The following is a 25,282-nucleotide window of genomic DNA, read 5'->3' as shown; positions in this document are numbered from 1 at the left end:
GCATGGTCCATTCCTATGGAACCCAGCCCCTGAAGACCCGTTTGGGGGTATGCCCACAGAGAAAGGCAAAGCCTTTCATATACAGTCTAATATTGGGGACTGGTAAGACATTGACGCCCTTTATACTTCTGACCATGATTGTTAAAACCATGGTGATATTTGAATTGCATTCACTATGGTGTAAACTTTTCAAATTTGACAGTAAATCTCAACCACTCAGAGCTTAGTCTAAGGTGGACCTGGTGTAACATATCACCACAAGTCTTACACTTATTACTGCCGCTTCTGCTTGGAGCCTCTTGCAATTGCACTCTGAAGTTGGATCTTTTTGACCCTTGTTGTTATAGGGCCGGTTAGCACAGTTCTGTTTGCCTAGCTGTTCCCCACCATTCCCATTCATTGCTTGAGTACATCCCAGGGTCTGTGAATACTTTATCTGTGTCTTGTACCGAACATTTAGGAAAAAAGGAATTTTAACTTATCTGAAAATTCTATATCTTGGAATACAATGCAGTACACAAGACACCACCCCTTCCATTCCTTGGGTACTTTGCACTGCTTGATACAAAACTCAGGATTCATAAAGTGGTGTAGGGTTATAGTGGAGGCACCTAGTGGGCATCTTCTTGAAAGCTTGCCAGTAACCAATCTCATGAAGGTATGAGCCTATCACCTGGCGTCTATGAATACTTTTCCTGTGTCTTGCAATGTACTCCAGGAAATGGAATTTACCGGTAAGTCAAACCTTTTCTTCTCTTACATTTCCTGCCAAAACTTCTAAAAGCTACTAAAATGCCAGTAGAAGCTTGCACAAAAATGCTATTTAGAAAATTTTTCATCCAGCATTTTTTTTCTAGCTTTTTTGGAGCTTATGAAAATGCTAGTGTGCATGGAGCCTCAGACTTTAGATGGGCCAGACCGTGGCCAATGGGAGTAGAAAATGTTCTGGCGTCAGTAACAACGTCTCACCATTGGTGTCAGTGGAAGGAATTGTGCCCTGTCGTTTATGTCGGTAAGAGGAATAGTGTCCTGTTGTTGGTGTCAGTGAGAGGAAAGCCCCATCATTGGTGTCAGTGGAAGGTATAGTGTTGCATTGGTAATGTCAGTGGGCGGAATAGTGCCCCAAAAGCTGGATAAGGACAAGCAAAGGGCTGCAGTTTGGAGACCACTGCTCATATAGCTTAGAAGAATTGTAGAAATAGCAGAACTGTACATCTAATGGGATGTCGAAGATCTTGTTCTTCAGCATTTCAAAAAAAGCATCAGATTTTTTCCCAGAAATTAGTTAAAATAGAGAGATGTTTTTTTTTCCTTCTCACTGCTTATTTTCCATTTCAACTCTCTCTGGATAATGTAGGGAGTAACCCTGCCAGAAAAGCTATGTGTTTCTTTTTATTTTCCCTAGAATAATATGGTCTTTGCAAGACTTTGTTCACAGTTTAAATTTGTTTACAAATGGTGGATTTAAATGCAGTAATCATATACAGTAAGTCTCCATTCACATATTGGCGTCTCAGATCGCGGACAGAATCGCATCGATTCTGCCCGCAATCTCGAATCAATGCAAATTGCGAGACGCACGCACAATTCCTGTGACTTGCAATGGCACCCCAAACACGGCGCGATTTTTCCACGATTGTCGCCCAACGAATCGTTGTAAAATTGTGCAAACAGAATCGCGGGATGCCTGTCGTCCAAAAAAGTACAAGAACTTATTTTGGGTGACAGGTGTCCAGTGATTTTGTTTGTGCTATTTTACCGTGAGTTGTCGGGCGACAATCGTGGCAAAATTGCGCCGCGTTTGGGGTGCCATTGCAAGTCACGGGAATCACATGGTCGTCCTGCGATGTGCAATGATTTGGAATTACGGATAGAATCTAGGTGATTCTGTCCGCGATTGGAGATGCCAATATGTGAACGAAGCCTAATAAAAAAAGATGACCACCGGTTAAGGTTACGATTTTACACAGGTATGCTGGATTACTTGGCAAAAAGTAAATAGAAACAGTAAGGCCTGGGATTGCATACCGTACACATCCGATCCATGCTGACATGCTGCCTGTGAGTCATAACATGCGGCTGATCCTTTTATCTTCATTTGTTTCTTTTTTTTATATTTTTGTGGCCTCTATTAGGTCTAGGCATGTGACCTGTTATGTTCATTGTTGACTTTTAGACTGTCATTACCATGGGAAAACTGATTATTTGCTTCCTTTGTAGTCTAAATATATATAGTATTGCAACTGAATTTGGTTTGTTAACCAACCACTTCCCGCAAATTGAAGTACCTGTATGTTGGCTCGGAGAAGTGGTTGTACCGGGATGCTGCAGGCATCATCCTGGCACCAATCTTTGGAGCCAGCAGTCGGCTTTCAGAAGATAACAGCTGATGTGGCTTGGGAGCTGCTTGGTCGTTATCCCAGCGAGTGGGAAGGGACGTCCCCCCCCTCCTGCCACCTTCAGCAGCTCTGCCCGGGTCTCCCATTCCACCGGGGGACTTGAGCAACCAGCCGACACGTCTGCCGGCTGGTTGGAGTCACGAACAAAGCCGTATTAAGCTTTGATTGGGTCTCCGATGTAGTAACCCAGAGGAGGCGTCATAAAGCCACTTACGGTTTACTCGGCGGCTAATGGCACCGAATTTAAAAAAACTGTCAGTATTCAAAAATGCAGATTTCGGCATTTTGAATATTTTGAAGTGCAGTGGAGGATTCTCTGTCTTTTAGACCCCCGATCACTCCATAAAGAGTAAAAGAGAAAGAGTTGGTGTTCAGCACCAACAGAACCCGCGCAAGTGGAAAACAAGTAGTAATAGTGAATAAATGAATGAATATTATTAATAATAAATAATGTGAGGAAACAACTTCCTAATTGGGAGCCGCAGCAAACCGTATAAAACGTGCAAATGAGTAAACTTATATAATGCTATATAAAAAGCCGCTCTCGACCAAAATATAAATGATATAAATTATAAAGTGCAAATGCAAAATAAATTAGAACCAAAGTGCAAAATGCAGTGAATATAATATACAAACATGTGATCAAGGAACAAATTGGTGACAGTCCAATGTATACTGACAATTCAATATACAGTATATAGTCCAATAATATAGGGGATTAGTAGAGTCTCCAGTAATAACAGATGCAGCTCTTCTTATTAGTGAGCTCCAGCCCCTCCACCAAACACAAGATCACCCGGTGTGCACAAAAATGCTTACCAGATTAAACAGACCTCTTATTATAGGGGGTCAGTTTGAGTAGAGATTCACAAGTGGTAAAAGATAGGGTACTTTGCCAGTAACGACCAGTATGTTCAGTTTCCAATATACAGCTCCGAAACACCTTCAAGCATCCACCTATATAAGTATCCTTAATCACAGGGAATAGATCTCTTGAATGCCGTGATGTGGAAAGACAATAAGGACTCTCATGGGGAAGTACGTATAGGAAGTTGTTTAATAAATAAATCAGATACACTTACATAAAGGGTGCTTCAATCTGGCATAAGAAATGTAAAACCGCGGACTCCGGGTAAGAACGCTGCTTCCGTGTTCCACCTGCGTTCCACCAGGAGCCGGAAGTGGCGTGGTAGCGTGATTGCGATCCAACGTCCCTGGAAAAAATACTGGTTCTAACTTCTAAACAACATGTGTCAGAAATAGGCTTGGTCCCTAAGTGGTTAAAGAGTAAAATGTGCATAATGTTAATATGCATAGTATTATTTACTGATTTAGTATTTGTCTTAAATAGTTCCTGTCACCAACCTAAACAGATGCAGGTAAAAACAGACAAAAAAAGTATTTTAAATGATTATCTGTAGTATATTTCTTTTCCCTAAATATAGTTGTAATTACATGCAGTATGCATTTAATATTGCTGAAAAATTTGACCCCTTCAGGAGAATCTGTTCCCTAGCTCAGCCCCCTCCCTTTTTGCACCTCATAGGCTTCTCCTCTTCTTGCAGTGTCCAATTACTGTCTTTGCTGGCCCAGCAGCTCTAATCACCTCTCTACAAAACCTTTTATGTAGCAGCTGGGAGGGGGATAAGGCTGGGTTCACACATATGCGGCCGCGGTTTAAGTGCGGCAGTCTGGTGTAGTTCTGTTCACTGGTTCAGGTGCGATTTGAGTGCAAATTTTTACCTGAAATCGTACCTGAACCAGACCCAGAATCACACAGGACCCTTTTTAAAACCACACCACAGCCGCCCCGCACATGTGTGAACCGGCTCCCTTGAAAGCTGGTCCAATTCACATGTTATGCAAATATGATGCGGTTAAAAAAAATCCATCCAATTTGCATATATGTTAACCTGAGCCTGAAAGCGAATGCTTTAGAGTATAACTTGAGTGACAGCTCTGAGTCTGCTGGGGCTGTTGGCATCATTTCTAAGATGAAGGCCCCCAGCAGCAGTCTTAATACAGAGACACTTAATAAACCTTATCGGCCACTAGTGCATAGTGGTTTCTGAGCAATTGATGGACTCTTGAAAGCTGAGATGTGATTACCCATTTACAAATTTTGTTTTAGTAGCATTCCTATTCTTGTGACAGATGGTCTGGCAAGGGCAGGTCTGTAGGCCAGTCTTACACACTGTCAGTGTTCAAAACTGGTTGATCCTGTTCACAGGCACAGGCTGAAGACTGGTACACGATGCTGAATTTGCATGTAAACTCTAGAGTTCTAAATGATGGCATTCATCATATTTCACAAGACTCAAGCTAGGCAGCTCTAAAAAAAAATGCCAGGCCATACAATCAGCATGCATGCCTAATTGGGTTAATATTGGCCAACTGTGTTAACATAAATGCATATGAACACGTTAATGCATATTAATAATAATGAAAAAATATCTGGAACTTACACTGAGAAGCGAGAATTTTAGGCATCTTAGCAGCCATTACTTGTGGTTACTGGAATAGTTATTAAGCACATCTGCTTGTTGTTTCACTGGATACTGTTACATGTGGACAATTTATTAGACAATATCAGTTTCTCATTTGGATGGACAGGCAGCGTCATTGTGTTTCAGGTCTTCTAGGACAAGATAATTACCACACCGAAGGTTGCTTGAAGGACAGAAATGATGTAATAATAACAATAATACAATATTTTGTTAGTCGTACACATTGGTATAATGGAAAATACATCCATATTGAATTTAATGGCTCTTAACAAAGCCAGACAACTTTTTGGGACAGAACCTCAATCACATTGCACTTTAGTGGCCATAATATAAATATTACTAAGACCAGTTAGATTTTGATGTACAATATTAAATACATTTATCTTAGTGGTGACTGTTATAAGTAACAGTGTAAAATGTTTATTCCATATCCAAAGCCCATCTTTGGGCAAGTTTATTTGCCTAAACCCTACCCAATGCCTCTAGAGTACCCTTTCTCAAACAGGGTTCCTCACGGGATTGTTAGGGTTCCTTGAGCATTGAGCAACCTCTGCCTCTCAGATCAGAAACAACTGACACCAATGTTCTTTTTAGCGAACTATAAGGGAGGCCACAAATGTAAGGGCATACTTCCTAGTGATTATCACACTAATGTACTGTAAGCTGTAGTTAAAGTAATTATTAGCAAGGTTGGAAAGAAATGTTAGAAAGGTTGAGAAAGCAGCTCTACAGAATCACTCTTTCATTTTCTATTAATTGCATTCCCCTGTATTGATGTAATCACGCAACTTCAAGTGCTTCATTTTTAAGCATTACAGTGAGAAGGAGTCTGCAGGGAGCCGTATGTTACATAGCAACCTGCAGAACGTTTGTTTAAAGTGCATAAAACTAAAATGTTGGTGCTACACAAAATATTCCCACAACAAATGTTGAATTACATACATAATATTACATAATGATGGCTTTATTTATTAAGTCCAAACAGAAATTCAATATGATTAAGGCCCTGAGCGTATTTCATCTCATAAAACGCTCATCTCTGAATACTCAAAACGCCCAACAAGCCAAATCCCATTCATTTCAATGGCCCCTGTTCACAAATGAGCATTTTGTCACCTGAAGCAAAAGGCCTAAAGCTCAAAAAAGTACATGAGCTTCTTTTTTGGCAGATTCCAAGTGTTTTGTTAGCTGTCAATGCCTGCCTCCAAACACCTGCAAAAACCGCCTGAAAAAAGCCAGAAAAAACGCCTAAAATTGATACGCTCAGGTGTGAATGGAGCCTAAGAATAACAAAACAGTATTGTCTCTTTTCATGTGCTGTTAACAACAATTCATCTGTCTAAAGGTCCCTTGTTGAAAAATTGCTCACTTTCCAGTAGGGGTTGACCCCTAAGTTATAAGGAGGTGTAATAGCACTTTAAAAGTGTGGTGTCCTCAACTTAGTCTTCTCTGTCACTTTGTGGGACCCCAGCCACCCAGAAATGTTTAAACGCCACTTGTCTCCATCCAATCAAGCAAGAGTAACCCAAAGAAAAAAACTCATAGTGTAGTAAAACAAAACTCATCAAAATGTGTACCTAAAATAATACACTCACATCTAGACAGTGTCTGCATGCAAACCAAAGTGCCAAAAAGTGCTCAGTCATGACAAGTCCTCTTCATGCTGAACCCTCAGTGAAAAAGTGATCAATCACCAGAGATATTATACCTTTAACCAAAGGTCCCAATAAGCTTTTTTAGATCGCTTCTCTCCTCCAACTCTGCCCTGTTCTATGTGGTTCCATTAAGAAGTGTGCCAATCACCATCCCATTGGCCCAGACGTGACGGTACAGGACACCGGAAGTGATGACCGTGGACTCCGTCTCAACGCGTTTCGCCAATCGGCATCATCAGGATTATCAGCATAAGGGTCAACTAACACACACATTACAATGCACTACAACACATGTCCAGGTTCCCAAAAAAAAAAAATAAATAAATTAATGGCTGTTCTCATTCCTGCGTGGCAGTGCAGCACATTTTAAAAAAATACATGTCTATTTTTTCTGCCTGTAGTGCGTTAGAAGTCAATGGTAGGGCATCAAAAACACATTATATGTGTTTTGATGCGTTTTGACACAGTAACAGCAGGTATTAACAAACCTTGGCCAATGGTCAATAATTTCATGCACTCCAAATTCTAAATTCAAAAACACTTGCACATCAACACCTATTGTCAAAGCATGATAACGCACCTGGTAACGCTGCAAAAAATGCACCTCTACGAACATAGATCTAGCTATAGAGCACTCTAATCTTATTAACTTAAATGTATTTTAACTGGACACCTTTATAATCAAGGACACTTCAATACACCTGTTTCCTATGTTCTATTGAGCAATTTAGCACTTTCTTTGTCACATTTTATTCAGAGATATGAACATTTGTGTATGAATAACGGACACTTTATTGCATTCATACTTTGTTTTGTCTCACGTTGGACACTTTATTGTGATGCATTAATCCTTGTTCAAAGCGCTGCAATCTTTCTCCTTTTACAGATCTAGTTTGGCCTTTAAGGCTTGTACACGCTATAAGAAAATCGGGCAAACATTTTCGTCCAAAGAATTTTCGTACGATTTTCGTATAGTGTGTACAGAACTTTCTACAGCCGATTCTGAATTTTCATACGAAAATTCTGGAAGGGACAAACTCCAACATTTTTTTCGTATGGGTAAAAAATGAACGATTTTCGTTTAATGTGTACCATTTTCGTACGATTTTTGTACTAGAAAAATCAGAAAAGAAAGACTGCACACGATCAGAAACAATAGACAACAAAAAAAAGCCTTTGTCGTCTGAGAATTTTCGTATGAATTTTTGTCGGCCGATTTTCTTATAGTGTGTACTAGTGATCGACCGATACCGTTTTTTTACTGCTTATAGCGATACCGATATTTTGGTCATAGGATAACGGTATGGGCCGATATTTTAGGACATTTACATTTTTTTTTTTCACAGTTACTGTTGTGGAGGGATCTGGGGGTCTAAAATACCCCAAACCCCTCCTCTGCAACGCCAATTTTGGCTGTTCTGAATGCTCGCATTTTTTTCGAATTTGCCGTCGAGTACCCGGAAATGATGTCATGACATCACTTCCGGCTTTTTTACATGGAGACCCGATCAGAACCGAATGCGGCTTTAATCGGGTCTTCTCTTCGGCGGCTGTGCAGTTAGGATGCCCAGGGACGGGAGACCCGAACGAGCCACAGAAGGCGGCGGGAGGGGGGACGTCCCCTCCCGCTCCTTGTAATGACAGCCAAGCGGCTTCTCAGCTGCATCGGTTGTCAGTATAAGACAGCCGACCATCGGCTATGGACGCCAGTACTGGGGTGATGCCTCTAGCTGCAGGCATCACTCCGGTAGACAAGCACTTTCCCGAAATATCGGCAATATTGGTAACCCCAGGGGCCGATTCCGATATATCGGGGAAAGTGCATATCGGCCCCCGATATATAACAAGTTCCGATAATCGGTTGATCCCTGGTGTGTACCCCACTTTAGTTCTGGACACAGCTACACATTGCACACAGTGTAATTCAGTTGCCCCTCCCACATCCATAGTGCTCCCATAATAAATCATTGTACACCTGTTTTCGCAGTTAGTAATAATATGTGTATTTGACTCACAAAATGTATAATGAGAAGCAGTGCAGAATCCAAGTTAGCTTTCTTTTGATTGTAATTCTTTTTGACTTGAACTTTCCTTGAAGATGTAAAAGACATGAATGTACAGTAATGTATAATGACACTTGTACAATACCTTTTTCATAGGACAAAATAATAGGAAAAAAATTGTATTATGCTTCAAAAGTGCCAAATTAGCATACAGAATACATATTTGCTGTGAATTGTTACAGTTTGGAAGATGTGACTTTTTATTCTTTTATTCATTAGTTTGGACATATGACTGTAATGGAAGCAGTATGAAAATGCAGTGGAAATGAGAAAACAGGAAACGTTGGTCTCCTCTCCATTCCAGAATGATTTGGAGATGTTTCATGCCCTAATGTCTGTGCAAGTGTTCAGTTACAGTAGATGAAGTCTTTTCCTCTAGCTGCATCCAAGCTCTTTAGTTGTGATCAGATGATCAGGGCAGCAGGAACTGATTGGAGAGCTGTCTGGCTACAGCTGCAGTGTAGGCTGCTTTCAGGGACAAGGAGCCACTGTTGTACAAACATAGCATCAACATAGAAGTTATTTTGTGGGCTTCAGGATGCAGATATGGGCTGTGCTGCCAGCATTGTTCTGCTCCAAGCCTTTCGGTCTGTGGTACAGAGGAGCTGTCCCCATATTTGCACCAGACGACAGGAGGATCTGTCACATGAGATTGTGCTACAGGATGATGTGGATGAATTAAGCAGACCGAGAACTCTGATCATAATGGTAGAGTATGCCTTAGCAAACTGTGACAGCAGCCACAGGATTATTTTGGATGGACACAGCTGTGTCATTTATTCATATTAGCAATGCACATAGACGTAATCTGATTTAGCTTTCCTGCATTTTCTTTTTTTTTTTTTTTTTAATAACCATTATTTTTTTTTATGAACTGTATATAGTGCTGATATATTTCCATTATGTAACATCTGTATAGATCAGTGTGCAGATGCATGTCCTGAGTTTCCAATGCTATTTGCAGGATCTTGTTTAGAGATTTATCTGTAAGGATGGATGCTGTGTAGTTCTGGCTTGACGAGAATGACAGCAGTAATGTGACGGAGAATCTATATATTGACTTTCTGTCTTTTAACTCCGATTTCGGTTATCTGATACTTGATGCACTTACCTCTATGGGTACGTCAGATCTTTTACGTCAGCTGTTTGTTTTCAGTCTATTTAGATACTATGATATTTGTATGATTTATTATACTATGATGTTGGTTATTTGTTTTTGCACTCTTCTGCTCAAATGGAACATTGTAAAGTTTAGAAGTAATAAGTTGTCCTTTATAACATTATAAGGACTTTGTTGTAAACCAACATAGAAACCAATGCAAATGTTTGTTTTACTGTAAAATGGAGCTGAATGGTGAATATTCATGAGCATAGCTGCTTCCAGCATTTCTTAGTTCTGAAAAATAAAATCTCATTAGTAAGAATATCTTGTTTTATTATTATTATTATTATTATTATTTTTTTTTTTCATATCATCATTATAGTTATATTAGTAAGAATAGTCATTTTCCTAATAATTACAATCTTCATACTTTGTAGTAAAGCAAATGTCAGAGCTGCTACTGTACCTGGAATAAAGTACAGTGCCATCTTCTCAGACAGATTGTATGTTGTTATTGGCCTGCAGGCTACAGTTTACCAGCCGGCCGCTCAGACACTGCCTTACCTGCACTCCAGAGTCCCAGGACCGCAATATGCTGCCTTAGGTCTACAGAACCTATTCCAAACCCAATACTTTGAATCAATAGACCTTTACAGAAGGCAAAAAGTAAAAAAACAATCAGGATTTATCTTCTTAATGACCTGTTGGCAGAAAACTCCCATCGGTTGTTCAATTTTTAATGTACTCTGCACTTCACCACATAGTTGTTTTTTCAGAAACAAATTTAAAATCTGCATCAAGCCGAAAACTTTTACATTTTTAATATTTTATTATTATTATTATTATTATTATTATTATTATTTATACACACCTACACAGGTTGAACTGGGTGGACTATTGTCTTTATTCAACCTCAACTACTATGTAACTATGTAACTACTATGTAACTATGTAATTATTATTATTATTGCTATTTTATTTTTTACATTTTGGATAGCTTGGGGAAGGATGAGAACCCCTGTCATGTTTTTACTGAAACCTAGGGCCATTATTATTATACAGGTTTTTTTAGCGCTAACAGTGTGAGCAGTGCTTAACAATATAAAGTGGAACAGTAAAATTACAAAACAGTTCCAAACAGAAGGAATAGGATGGCCCTACATGTGGAGCTTACAATCTAAAGGGAGGAGATTTCTCCTGGCTTTGGCCTCTTAGGCCTTGTTCACACATGAGAGTTTTTCAGCTCTTAAACCCTCATCTCTGAAGTCTCAAAATGCCCAACAAGCAAAATCCCATTCAATTCAATGGCCCCTATTCACATCTGAGAGTTTTGTCGCCTGAAGCAAAACGCCTGAAGCTCAAAAAAAGTACACAAGCTTCTTTTTTGGCAGATTACAAGCGTTTTTGTTAGATATAAATGCCTTCCTCCAAACACCTGCAAAAAAACGCCTGAAAAATGCCTGAAAAACAACCGAAAAAAACGCCTGAAAAGCACCCAAAAACGCCTGAAAACGATACGCTCTGGTGCGAATGGAGCCTTACACATGGGTGTTTGAGCCTGTGCAATGTGTAATCTGGTATATTTCCCCCACCCAGGAAGCCCTGTTATTTCCTACAGCCGCCCATGGGCATAATTGGCTGTGGCCAGCTATACTTAATATACGCCAGTGCTATTCAAAGAATAGAACATTTTCAGATTTTTGCATATGCCATTGCGCCATGGTTCTGTTTATGCAAGCACTGCTATCTTTTTAAAGAGGAAGTAAACCCTCTTCTGACACTTTTATCTATAGGTAAGCCTATGATAAGGCTTACCTATAGGTACTGTAAATATCTCCTAAACATGCACCGTTTAGGAGATATTCACCTTACATGCAGCCAGTGACGTCACTGGCGCATGCGCTCTGAAGGAACGGCCGCTGGTGCTGTTCCTTCAGAGTCCCGTGCCGTGACCATCGGCTCCCACGCGCGGGATTGACGTCACCGCGGCTCCAGCCAATCAGATGGCCGGATGCCGCGATCCTGGAAGACAGGCGACTTGGCATGTCGCCCATCATATCGGTAATGGGGGCGGCACGGCGGGGGCTCGTTCTAAGGTAAGTATTTCATAATGAGCTAGTATGCGTACGATGCATACTAGCTCATTATGGGTTTCTCTTTCAGGTTGCGAAAAAAAAAAAAAAAAAAATCTTTGGGTTTACAACCTCTTTAATGGAGCCCTGAAAACCCAACCTGGGGTATAATCTTTCCTATATATCTAAAACCAGAAAAAAAGTTTTGCTTGGGCATACACCTTAAACAAGAAGTAGGGCCAAAGCTCTTTTGGCCATACTTCTCCTGTAGGTAGTCCTGTATTTTTAGCTGACATCAGGTTAAAGTGCTCTGTCGGCTGAAGTCACTCAGCCAATCCAGACTCTGGACAGATCCTAACTTTAACGTCTTTCTTATTCAAACCCCATACTTTTTTAATTGCTGGTAAATATTAAATATTTAAAGAATTAAAACATATTAAGGTTAAGTTGGCTAATATTTGCTGATACATAGTTCAGTTATTAAAGTTAGGTGTATCTGAAGCCAAAACATAGGGTTTTTTTTAGGTTTGGAGTAGGTAAGGATTAGAATATCTATTGAATTGCTTTCTTTGTCCATGCTGGGGGATTCACCCTCTCTGTCCTGATACTCCTTGTCTCCGGGACTGAAAGTGATGGAAATTCAAAATTCTGAGTTGTCATTAGGACATGAAAATGAGGACTTTTGTTACAATGAGGGTTTACTCTGACTCCCTCTCGTCTCTACAGGACAGGAAATGACCCCAATGGCAAAAAGCAAACCCATTCAAAATAAGGGTTTAACTTTTTTTAAAAAAATCTTAATTGATACAAATCAGGCTTTGATAACATTTACAGTATTTACAGGTAGCTGTTCCTGTACCTGAATGTTAGTGAGGAGTTGTGCTTTATGTTTACATGTTCTTTAAAATGGTACTGAAGTCCTAAATGTTTTTCCCCTAATGCATTCTCTGCATTAAGTTAAAAAAATGCCCCACTACCTGTCTTACCATCCTTAAAAACTTACCTAGCTTCATGACACAGCTTCAGAGCTGTCTTCAGCTCCAGCACCGCTCTCCTCACTTCCTGCTTTCAGTGCCGGTTTACATTTGTGCGATGCGGGAGCGCTGCAAATATACAGCGTGTTCCCGCATTGCATCCGCACCCCTGGCAGTTCACACTGCCATATGCGATACGCTGGGGGTGTCAATTAAAAGTTAACGACACCCCCAGATAAGATCGCATATCGCAGTGCGATCTGTAAGTTCGCACAGAATCGGATCACACTAGTGGGAACCAAAAAAAGGGTCCTGTGCGTCATTTAGTGCGATTGCGGTACGAATTCAGCCATACAAACTGTATGGCTGAATTTGCACCGCACAGAGATCGCATTTGCAGTGCGCTCCGAATTACATGCGATCCCTGTCATCGGAGTAATGTGAACCGGCACTCAAAGGGGAAAAAGAAGACAGTGAAGCCATAGGCTCCTGCTGCCATCAGTCAAACTTCTGTGAATGGAAACGGGGGCATGGCTTACTGGTGATGTGTGTGTTTATAGACACACACAGCCTGTCTCAGGAGCCCGAATGCACAGGTGCCTCCTTAGCACCTGGCTTGATGCAGGAGGCACCTGGAAGAGGGACACACTGGAAGCACCGGTAGGGGACTGTCAGAAGTGGAGGAAAGCGACCTTGCTGTGCACAGAACAGGTAAGTATAACATAGTAATTTCCCTTTGGGATTACTAAAGTATTCTAAATATGAATCTTTTTTATTAAAAAAAGTTAGCTTATAGTATTACTTTAATGTATAGAAGAGTGTGGTATATTGTATATAAGTAGGCCTGTCCTCTGAAAGGACATTAGAGTTGGCCTATTAAAATACAAGCCATGTCTTTTCAATAATTGTGAACACTGCCCTCTGTAATTCTTTGGAAGGAAAAGTGCACAGAATCATGTGACATGAGGCAGCCAATCTACACTGAAGCACCTGTAATCAATTCCTAATTGCAATGTCCAATCTTTGTCCAATGATTCTAAAGACAGAAGGTTTTTGTTATCTTAATGCATCCATCTCAAACCAGCAATGTCCACGATTGCCTCGGCCATCCGGGACTCTTCCTTCTGGTTTACTGAGACACAGAAATTGCACCACTGGCTCCCCTGCTATCATCCGAAGTCAGTTAGCCAATCGGGAGAGAGAGAGGGGCAGGGCCAAACCACGGCTCTGTGTCTGAATGGACACACAGAGCTGCGGCTCGGGTGCCCCCATAGCAAGCTGCCTGCTGTGGGGGCACTTGATATACGGGAGGGGCTAAGAGCACTGGCGAGGGACCCGATAAGGGGAGGATCTGGGCTGCACTGTGCAAAACTACAACATAGAGCAGGTAAGTATTTCTATGTTTGTTATTTTTAAAGAAAAAAAAAGAGACTTTAGTATCACTTTAATTATAAAATCCTCTGCTTCTGAGCACTTTCTACACATCTCCGCCATGCCGCCTCCCTCTCATTCTCCAGTGTCAAGGCTGCATGAGTTATGAGAGAACGTGGCATGGAATAGTTTGTCTGTATTTTCAAAAGCTGAGATTTTGGACCATTCAGAAAATAAGGATAGTGACAAATTCATGTTTTTGAAGTAATATTCCAGTATAACCCTTACTAATCTTAAAAATACGCTCTCCCCTCTCATAACTCCTAGGCATGCTATCCTGTGTAAGAAAGATGCATATACTTACCTATTATCATGCCGGTGCAGTCCGTTCATGTGATCTCCCTTGTATCAGCCAGTGGCTAGCTGCAGGAGAGAGTGGTCAACAACTGCTGGTTGCGAATGATGTCACCCATAAGCTTCAACGGGCCATTTGTTGTTGGTGCTCCCTTCCAGTGGCGGCGGTGCTCCATGGGCCGGGGGGGGGGGGGCGGTTAGACGGACCACACCACCCCCGGAACACACAAGCTCACACACAATACCACCGCCCCCCCCATCGCCGGCTCACTCACCCTGGACTGACGTGGAGTGCAGGCGGCGGCTTTCACTGCATCTCCTCCCTCCTCCTCCTCCTCCTTGGCCAATAGCATGGCCTCTCCTTTTGGACCCTCTTGATTGGATGGGAGGAGAATCAGTGTGATAATAGCGAATATTCATTCGCTATTGCCACACAACTGGGTGGGCTCAGGGCGCAGTGCTCTGGGCCCGAGCCCACCTTTTTTTGAAGTCTATTAGAACCATTGGAATCCATGCGTCCGGCGCCCTGCATGTAGATAAGGGGGCCGGGAGCATGGACGGGAGGGCGGCGCCCCTGCGCCCCCAATGGACGGGCTGCCACTGCTCCCTTCTATCCCCTGAAGCAGCTGCTGGCTGAGAACAGAGGAAGCAATCACATGTCTGAAATAGATCGGCCTGAAAAAAGGTAAGTATATGCATCTTTCTTACAATGGTTAGCAAGCAGAGGCGTTAGAAGGGTAAGGGAGTATTTTTTAAAATGAGTTAGGGTTATCCCAGAATTCTACTTTAGCTTTTAGGGCATATCAGGCCAGGGTGCTATGTGAATGCACGGAGGAAAATATTACATCTTTATGTGTCAGATTTTTTTTTAAACCACTTCAGGCCATTTTTTGCGATCCGGCACTGCGTTACTTTAACTAACAATTGCGCGGTCGTGCGACACTGTACCCAATTACAATTGATGTCCTTTCTTTCCCCACAAATAGCGCTTTTGTAGTATTTGATCACCTCTGCGGTTTTTAGATTTTGTGCTATAAACAAAAAAAGAGCAACAATTTTGAAAAAAAAAAAAACACAATAAGGGTCCTTTCACACGGGCGCTCCGTATGTCAGTTTTTCATCCCATTTTTTTGCGGATGAAAAACAGACAAATGCATGTCAATGGGAATGCGGATGTTAGCAGATGACCATCCGCTGACATCCGATTTGCGTCCTTTCCTAGCAATCCCATTGACATAACTTATCTCTGTTTATCATCTGCATACGGACTGGATGACACAAGTGTCACCCGTGTCCGTAAAAAAAAAAAAAAAAGTGCCGGAGCGGATCAAAAAACGGTCCGCCCCATGTGAAAGGACCCTTATTTTTACTTTCTGCTATAAAACATTCCCAATACAAAAACTAAAAAAAAATCACATTTTTTTATCAGTTTAGGCCAATTTGTATTCTGCTACATATTTTTGGTAAAAAAAAAAAACCTCAAAAAGCGTATTTTAATTGGTTTGTGCTAAAGTTATAGCATTTACAAACTACGGCATAGATTTTTTGATATTTTTTTTTTTGTTTTTATTAGTAATGGCGGTGATCAGCGATTTTTTGCGGGACTGACATTTTTGACACTTTTTGGGGACCAGTGACATTAATACAGTAATCAGTGCTAAATAATATGCACTGTTACTGTATAAATGACACTGGCAGGGAAGGGGGTAATACTGGGGGTGATAAAAGGGGTTAAATGTATGCCTAAAAATGCTTACTGACTGTGGGGGAAAGGGCTCTGTGACAGGCACATAGTGATCGGTGTTTAAGCTTAGCTGATACTCCTGATCTCTCCCTGCCTGTGTGACAGAAGAGCTGCCTGGTTTGTTTACATAAGCAGGCGGGTCTTCTGTCAGTTTCTGTGATGATCGCGGGAGGCCGGCGTGGCGATCATGCCCACTCCTCCCGCGGTCTGGCTCCCGCTGTGTCCAATCACGTGCACATAATCAAGTAGATCTACATGATTATGTGCAGCCGAGCCGCCCTGGCGCAGTAAATCTGCATGGGGCGGTCGGCAAGTGGTTAGAGAGAGTCACCATTGACAATTTCAGGGAAAAAATGGCATAAATTTCCCTGTGTCTAAAAATGTAGATATAAAAATTAGTGTTACTAAACCCACAAAGGTAAAATCAGTCTGTATATGCAGTAAGCATGCTTGTTATACTCACTGTGGAACCTAAGGGGTAATCCTCCACATTGTGTAAAAAAAGGCTGTTTGATCCTGTCTTCTGTGATCTTCCCCTTCTTTTACTGTCTGCAAACCATCTGCTGACAGAACAGAGCCCTAGGAGGCACTCTGCACATGCTTATTTTGATGTGTATTGATAGAGAATTTTTTTTTCTTGAGAGGGTGCATGTTATCAGCACAGAGCCAATCTGCACTGTCCAAACAGAGGGTCAGGGGTCCTGCAGCACCATAGGACAGTCAGAGGCAAATGAAAACTCCTCCTACAAGCTTTAACCAGGCAATGATAGAAGTCACAAGACTGCTTTATAACGCTGATGAGAAAAGGTATATAGCAGTTTATATTTACTAAAATAATTGCATTTCCATGTTCTGTGTACTGTGGGAGACCAGATATAGTGAATGCAGGGTCCTGGGTTTAGTAAAACTTTAACAGGATAACGTCAGTAACCTTGCACATGTGTGTTAATGCTTTAAACGTTTTTTTTTTTTCTTTTCACGTGTATGTCGTAAATTTTATATGTGCATGGTGGCAGCCATATTTGTCAACTACACATGCATGGTCTCCATGGTGTTTTGTAGTTCTGCACAACAGCCATACCTTTCTGTTCTATTTATCTCCCTCAATGAAGATCTATCAGTCAGGTATCACAGACCAAAAGTAATGTTCTCACTGGGTGGCAAGAAATGTTTGTCTCAGCAGTGGTGTTGTTCACAGATAGATGATTGCAATAAAATGCAAATAGCCACTAGAGGGAGAAGCTATGAATCTACTTTATGTATTTTACAGTGACAGCAATATGGTACAGAACAATGTAAAAATGTGCGTTTTTGAAAAACTGTTTTGAAAATAGATCATGGTACTGTATGTGCGCACTTAAAAAAAGAAAACAGCATAGTTGCAATTGAACATATGGAGTTGATTTACTAAAGACATCCTTGCTATATTGAACTAATGAACTTGTGGTTAGTTTAAACATTTGAACTGTGACTAATTTTTTCATTCTACGTTAGCAAGATTCAGAGGAGATACCCCGAATGACTGACTGCCATAAAATAGCCTATGTTATATGCATTAAGTTATTTCTAAACACGAAATGAGGAAACTATAAAATCCCTACCATTAATCAGAGCTTAAAAAAAAAAAAAAAATTTGCAAACTGATAATAATTTTGTATCATTTTCCTGGACCCGTACATGTACATTTTCCATAAATCTGGGAATTTTTAGTACATAAATTATTCAGGTTAATGTGATCATTTTATCAATAATTTAGTCATTATTTATGATAGTAGTGGTAGGCCTTAAAGTCTCAAGAGATGTTCTTCCTTCCATGTTTAACCCTGACAGTTTGAACTGTTCTTAAATATATTTGAGTAAACATTTTTGGATTTTTATTTATTACATTAATACATGCAATGCCCCATGCATTTCCAACAGATTATATGTACTGTATATACAGTATGTTAGGGAGTTTTAAAGGGGTGTTGTTAGGGAGTCTTTAAAGGGATGTCGGTAATTTCCCATAGGGGGCTTCTTGTGCAGCCTTTTCTCTCTGTTATTGGCAGATTTCCTCAGTCGAAAGAGAGGAAGCCTAGTAGGTATGGTTCCATTTAGCAGTAACCCTAGAAGTTCTCTAGAGAGACAACCTACCATAACTATGAGAAGGCCGTAAAGTTTCCATGTAGTTTATGTTTGGGGTCCCCCATCCCTGGGAATTTTCAAGTGTTTCCCTTTATGGTGTTGAGAGAAAAAGGTAAAGTTCTTGGTCTTCCATTTAGCGTCAGCATCCTAAAGAGAAAGGGTACCTGTTGTGCCAAATCTAATGATGTTATACTGTTATCTGAATTCTAAAAAAACCAGTATTTGAGACATTGGGAAGGAAAGCTTTTCTTTAATGGGAATTGTTTCAACCATGAGGCCTGGAAGTTAGATGGGTGGTTAATTGCTATCAACAGTTGGAGAGGCACTAGTGTAGTGTGGCTAAAATGGTGTTCTAGATACAGTATGTCCTGTCTATGGTGAATTGGGGAGGTACTAGTAGAGTGCTGCTAAAGTGGTGTCCTAGAGATGACCGTCCCCCTGAGCAACTGAAGAGGCACCGATGAAGGGGTGATGGACCCAAAGCTTAGTGAGGTCCTGTCCATTAATGGGGAGGAAAGCATTTTGAGTGAATAAGCTGAGGGATGTGTGTGTCCCTGGAGCATGTGGTAGCTATCTTCTGCTGCTGCGTTGGGGGTGTTATTCAAAAGAGTATTATGATAGTTACGATGTCAGATCCCACCCTGTGCAGATATTTTACTGCTGTGGGACAACCGTCTGCACTCACACTGCAGATTGAGAGAAATGGTTGTTGGGGTAGATTCATTTAGCAAATAACCCTTTACACACACACACAACACAACACACACAATAGCTGCCACCATGTGTTTTAATGGAAACCTGCAGGGTTCACAGCATCTGTTGTTGCAAGTCTGACCTTTAACCACTTAAGCCCCGGAAGATTTTACCCCCTTCCTGACCAGGGAATATTTTGCGATTCGGCACTGCGTGACTTTAACGGACAATTGCGCGGTCGTGCGACGCTGTACCTAAACGAATTTGACGTCCTTTTTTTCCCACAAACAGGGCTTTCTTTTGGTGGTATTTGATCACCTGTGCAATTTTTTGATCATGCGCTATAAACAAAAAAAGAGCGTCAATTTTGCAAAAATAACAATATTTTTCAAATTTTTTTATATGAAATTCCCCAAAAAAAAAAAGTAAAAATCTAAATTTTTTAACATTTTCGGCCAATTAGTTTTTTGCTACCTATGTTTGGTAAAAAAAAATCGCAAAAAGCGTATTTTGATTGGTTTGCGCAAAAGTTATTGCGTTTACTAACAAAGGGAAAGATTTTTGTCATTTTTGTTGGGTTTTTTTTAACGCGTAATGACGGCGATCTGCGATTTTTTTTTTTGCGGTACTGCGACATTGCGGCGGACAGATCGGACCCTTGACTGACATGTTTGACACTTTTGGGGTTACCAGTGACATTTCTACAGTAATCAGTGCTATATATATGCACTGTTACTGTAAAAATACACTGGCAGTGAAGGGGCTAACTTTATTTGAGAGGGAGGGGCTGTGTGTGTCCCTAGGGGCGTGATTCTAACTGTGATTGGCTGTCTGTTGAGCTGTAGTTACACTGATCAACGGTCCTACATAGTAGAACCATATGATCGGTGTCTCTACACAGGGGAGAATGACAGGCAGCTTGTTTACACAAGCTGCCTGACTTTCTCCCTCTCCCCCGCCGATCGCAGAGTGAGCGGCGGACATCGGGTCCGCCGGTCACACGCGCGGGGGGTCCGTGACCGCGCGGAAGCGTGCCGCCGGCGGCGCGCGCTCGCTCCCCAGAGCCTCACAGGCTAGTGACGTATATTTACGTCACTTTGCCTGTGAGGGGCTGACCGCCACAGTAAATCTACTTGCGGCGGTCGGCAAGTGGTTAAAGAAAACATCTGTCATTGATTGCCACGCCCAGACAGGAATGTAACAGGATTTATAATATGGTAGCTCCTTACAAAGGCAACAATATTTAATTTCTAGTTAGAGAATTCAGAGATTCAGCATAAGGCCCCTTTCACACATACGGTCCGTTTGTCCGTTTTTCATCCATCCGTTGACTGATGAAAAACGGACATCAATGCATCTCTATGTAAAAACTGATGACAACGGATGATCATCCATTAATATACGTTTTCATCCGCTTCCGTCAATGTCCGTTTTTTGGAACGGATGAATGCCCTATTTTTCATCCGTCAAAAAAATGGATCGGATGAAAAACGGATGTAAATGGACAAACAGTCCGTTTTTCATCCGTTTTTGCATTGGTAGTGGATGTAAAAAAAAACAAAAAACAGATGAAAAATGGATAAAAAATGGATGAAAAAGGATGAAAAACGTATGAAAAACAGATGAAAAATGGATGAAAAATGGATGAAAAACGGATGAAAAACTGATACATTTTGACGTGACTGAACTGATGAACTGAACGTATATGTGAAAGGGGCCTATGAATTTAAAAAGATTGTTTAAATGTTAGGAAAAGAAAAAATGCAAGAAATATTTACAGAAAATATTTTACAAAACAGATAGAAGCAACAATAAAGTAAAAGGGCTGAGGGGCTGAGCCAGGAGCCGGTCCAGGCATCTGGGTGGATCCCGACCATATGGTTGGGATTTTTTTAGAACCTGGACCAGCTGAGTGACTTTAGCCCACTTTCAGCTGAAAACGGGACACAGGAGTGCAGAACTAACTGCAATCTTGTGACATACAGGAGATGTATAGCCAAAATAGCTTTGGCTATACTTCTTTCAATTTTAGGTCAAGAATCAGACCTACAGATGTGTATTGCCCAACTGCATTTTTAAACAGTTTAGAACAGGGTCATTTACAACAGAGTCCTTATTAGGAGTCTTTTGAAGACCTTGCCAGCTGAGGTTTATGACATTTCTGGATATTTTCTTAGCTGACCTGTGTTTTGCCAATTGTGTCTTAGGCTGGTTTAAGCATGACCGCTGAAGCACAGACATATTTAAATTTGACCATTTTTCTTAAAAACTTGCATATTTTGGAGAAAAGTGGGGGGGCAGAGTGTTCAGTACAACTTCACAATTCTCTCTAGTTTGGGCTTCATCAGACCTCACTATCATCACATGTATTGATAAAGATCTTAGCACAATGATGACTAAATAAGCTATCTGCTTTCTTGTGAAATAGCCACCCCAGATGTATATAGATTACTTCCAGAGCTCACTGGCATTCCTAACAAACTCAGAAACTTAAAGTGTCACTAAACCCATATCATAAAAAAACTATCAATAAATGTTGTATTACATGCTGTTCATACTCACTTAGTAACTATAAAATTAGTTTTCTGCATTCTGCAACAAACCTGGTTGATCCTGCGGCTCTCTTTTTGTGCCATCTGCTAGGAATTTTGCAGCTGTGATGGCAACTCTGCACATGCTTAGTTTTCAGTGAGTTTCTATGCTGAGCATTTCCTTCCTATCACATCTGAGCAGCCTATGACTATAGAGTCATGCATGTGGGCGTACACACAGTGGAAAATGACAGTCCACTCCCTCCTCCTCCTCCTCCATGCACACTAACTGGCTAAACACAATGTGGGCGGGATATTACATGTAAATTAATGGAGGCTTCGTCTTCCTCTTAGTTTGACATAGTTTGGCATGTTGAGGAACAGCCTGTCATCTGCATTCCTCCCTGCTCTAATGATTAGAGTAAAGCTGACACCAAAAAAAAAAAATATGGTGATACCCCACCCCCTCTCTTTTGATTGACAGGTGGTGTGCGAAATTAGCCCTATTATTGTCTAAGCAGTACAGTGGTCAGTGTGAATTATAACTGTAATGATTTTGCAACAATGCTCCCCATAGTATTATGCAGAAAGTGGGCTATAAGCACAAGACAGCAGATTTGACTCAGCTAATGCCTACATATTCCCCTGCAACTCAGAATGCCAATTAGCTGTGCTGTGCATGTGTGCATGCGCGCCAAACCTGTATGAGCGCTAATAATGCACTGGTGATATTTGTTTGTGAAGGGCTTGTGTAGCCGATGGGGGGGGGACTGTGACATCATGGCTTTGCCTCTCAAGCTACAGTTATATGACACACCCATGAACTGGCCATTTTAAAAAAACTAATAATGTATTTTTAAAAGAGAATACACTGCAATTTAACTTGTATTATGTATTATATGGTGGAAAGAAGTATTATTTTGTGGAACATAGGTTTACAACCACTTTGTTATGCAAATAACAATCAATTCTCCATCCCGCTTGCTTACCCTATTGGCTAGTGAACTTATTTATGCATTTTGTCCCTAATATGGTGGAGTAAAGAGGTAAAGTACAGTGCAACTATGTCAGTTGCTTTTTTTTTTTTATGAGGATTTCACAGAGATCTGAAAATTATCTGGAAAACCTACAGGTTTGTTTTATTCTCATCAGGTATGACAAACTTCTAAATATAAAATTATGGGGCTTAAAATTTTTATTTAAAGGATGTGCAGCATTACATATAATGAAGTGGATCTTCAACCTCTTTAATAAGCATGGCCCATGTTAATGCTAATGCTTCATGATTGGATATTGCCTTTTTTTTTATATTCCTGCCACATCCAGTCAGTCCGCCATGGCAATATACACCCTAAAGGATTCTGGGATATCAGTTCTCATCAGTCCCAGGAGCCAATGGGCATTCTGTTAAAGAGGTTGTAAACCCACATATTTTTTTTTCTTCACCCTGAAAGAGAAACACATAATGAGCTAGTATGCATCGCATACTAGCTCATCATGAAATACTTACCTTAGAACGAGCCCCCGCCGTGCCGCTCGCTTACCTCTATGACGGGCGACATGTCCAGTCGCCCCTCTTCCGGGATCGCGGCATCCGGCCATCTGATTGGCCAGAGCCGCGGTGACGTCACTCCCGCGCACGCGCGTGGCAGCCGACGGTCACGGCACGGGACTCTGAAGGAACGGCACGAGCGGCCGTTCCTTCAGAGCGCATGCGCCAGTGACGTCACTGGCTGCATCTAAGGTAAATATCTCCTAAACGGTACATGTTTAGGAGATATTTACAGTACCTATAGGTAAGCCACATCATAGGCTCACCTATAGGTATAACTTGCAGAGGAGGGTTTACTTCCTCTTTAACAACAATGTGCACTGTGCAGTGTAATTACTGGAACTCGATCTGGGGGTGCATACTGGGTAGCCAGCTGTACAAATTCACAGGAGTGTGTGGGAGCCAATTTCGGGTGGCTACCGATGTAATGGCGTCTGCCAGCATTTCTTCACAAGACTACAGATTTGACAAGTAATTAATAAATTTACATGTAAGACAATAGCCGATCTATATAAAGCGCTGCAAAAAAATCCCAGTTATGTTTTTATTCTAATTTGGGCTCAGAGACTGTAGCTCCTCTTTAACCAAATATGTTCTTTATCTCCTGACCCGTTGTATAAACATATAAGCTAATATTTTATTGGCTGGTATCAATTCCAATAGCGTATAATGGAACTTTCAATTGTCTTCCCCGGCTCTGCTAATCAGTGCTTTGTACACGCTGAATACAGACAGAGCAAGCATAATTCACAGTGCCAGAACACTACATTATAATGTACATGGAATATAGGAGGAGAGAACAGCAGATGGAATGTATTATTAACATGATATCACCATACTTATAGTGTCACTCCTGTTACTAATTACTGTAGCAGTTTGTATCAGGTTTTTTTTTTTCCTGTGTCTGTGGAATATTTGAACGTGTGAATTGTACTAGTTGACACGTACAGTACCTTAGTCTGCTGTTTCATAAGTTACAACTGTTTCTATTATTCCAAGATGCTGTTTCAATCGCTGAAAGCAGAGCTATGTAATACTAGATAAAATGGAACACTGATTCCCATTGTTCCACTGTTCAGCAAATAGAAACCACAACATAATATAATTCATGACTGTTTGCAGTCATTGTAAGTGCATTTTTTGTAACTGCTAACAAAGAACAATTTGTTGTATGTATGATTAAAATAAGATTAATTAAGAAATAAACCTGACATGTGAAAATATACTACTTTATCTAAGAAAAATAAAAACTAACATTTACAAAAAATACATTATATACATATATATATATATATATATATATATATATATATATATATATATATATATATATACACATATACATATATATATATATATATATATATATATATATATGGGGTTGCCACCTCATCCCTTTAAACCAGAACACATATTAAATTAATTGTGCAGGTTCTGAGGCTAATATAATTCACATAAAGTGCACATAAGGCACTAAGTGAGTTTAATTACCACCTTAATCAGCCACAGAACATATGTAATTAATGTGTGTCCTGGTTTAAAGGGATGAGGTGGCAACCCTAGTCACACTGCTTAAACCATACTGCCACATTTATGGAGAGGGTTTAGTCTCCTTTCTCTTTTTATCTCTCCAACAATAGACTTGGTAATCTACATTCTTTTCAGGACACTCATCAGCATCCCCTTTCTTGACACTCATCCACTGACTCACCTAGCTGCGTGGGGTGGCCCTCCTCAGGTCAGGCCCATTGACACAGGTCTGTACTCACTATACTGCAGAATAAGATCCTCCAGTGTTTCCCCTCTCGGTTAGCTCCACAGGACCTCGGTTCACATGGTACCTATACAGAGGAGGAGGCAGAGACACCCCCCCCCCCCTCCGGGACTCTGCTATTCAGATGAAAGAACCCGAGCACATGTGCTCCTGGCTTTTATTCAGTATCCCAGCATGCACCAATGCACTTTCCTCCAAATCACCAGTGCTGTATTAGACGCCTGTGCACTCATTTGTCAGGTTTCCTCCAACTGTTCTAAATGCTTCCCTATTGAACCAGTGTAAAACAATCTGCAGACAAACTGAGTTGCACCTGAGCACATTGAGCAGACCTCAGTAGCAGATTCTGCTCTCTTGTAGGCAGAGA

The 25,282-nt window shown here is 40.9% G+C and overlaps 1 protein-coding gene across 5 annotated transcripts in view; it reads left to right on the top strand.

Annotated features, from left to right (window-relative positions):
- Nucleotides 1-25,282, top strand: part of DOCK10 (dedicator of cytokinesis 10) — a 482,217-nt gene that overhangs the window by 64,586 nt on the left and 392,349 nt on the right. For 3 of the 5 annotated variants that reach the window (XM_082248983.1, XM_082248985.1, XM_082248981.1), the window contains exon 1: nt 9,055-9,332. The exons of 1 other annotated variant lie outside the window; for it this stretch is intronic. In XM_082248983.1, the coding sequence (XP_082105109.1) occupies nt 9,171-9,332 (162 nt within the window). In that variant the 5' untranslated portion in view covers nt 9,055-9,170. Of the gene's footprint in view, nt 1-9,051; nt 9,333-25,282 lie in introns of those variants that run through there. One more of the 5 variants, XM_082248986.1, reaches the window with a different exon arrangement.

The sequence above is a fragment of the Pelophylax lessonae genome (assembly GCF_965119305.1).
Source record: "Pelophylax lessonae genome assembly, chromosome: 3".
NCBI classification, from domain to species: domain Eukaryota; kingdom Metazoa; phylum Chordata; class Amphibia; order Anura; family Ranidae; genus Pelophylax; species Pelophylax lessonae.
This window is presented reverse-complemented; position numbering and strand designations above follow the sequence as displayed.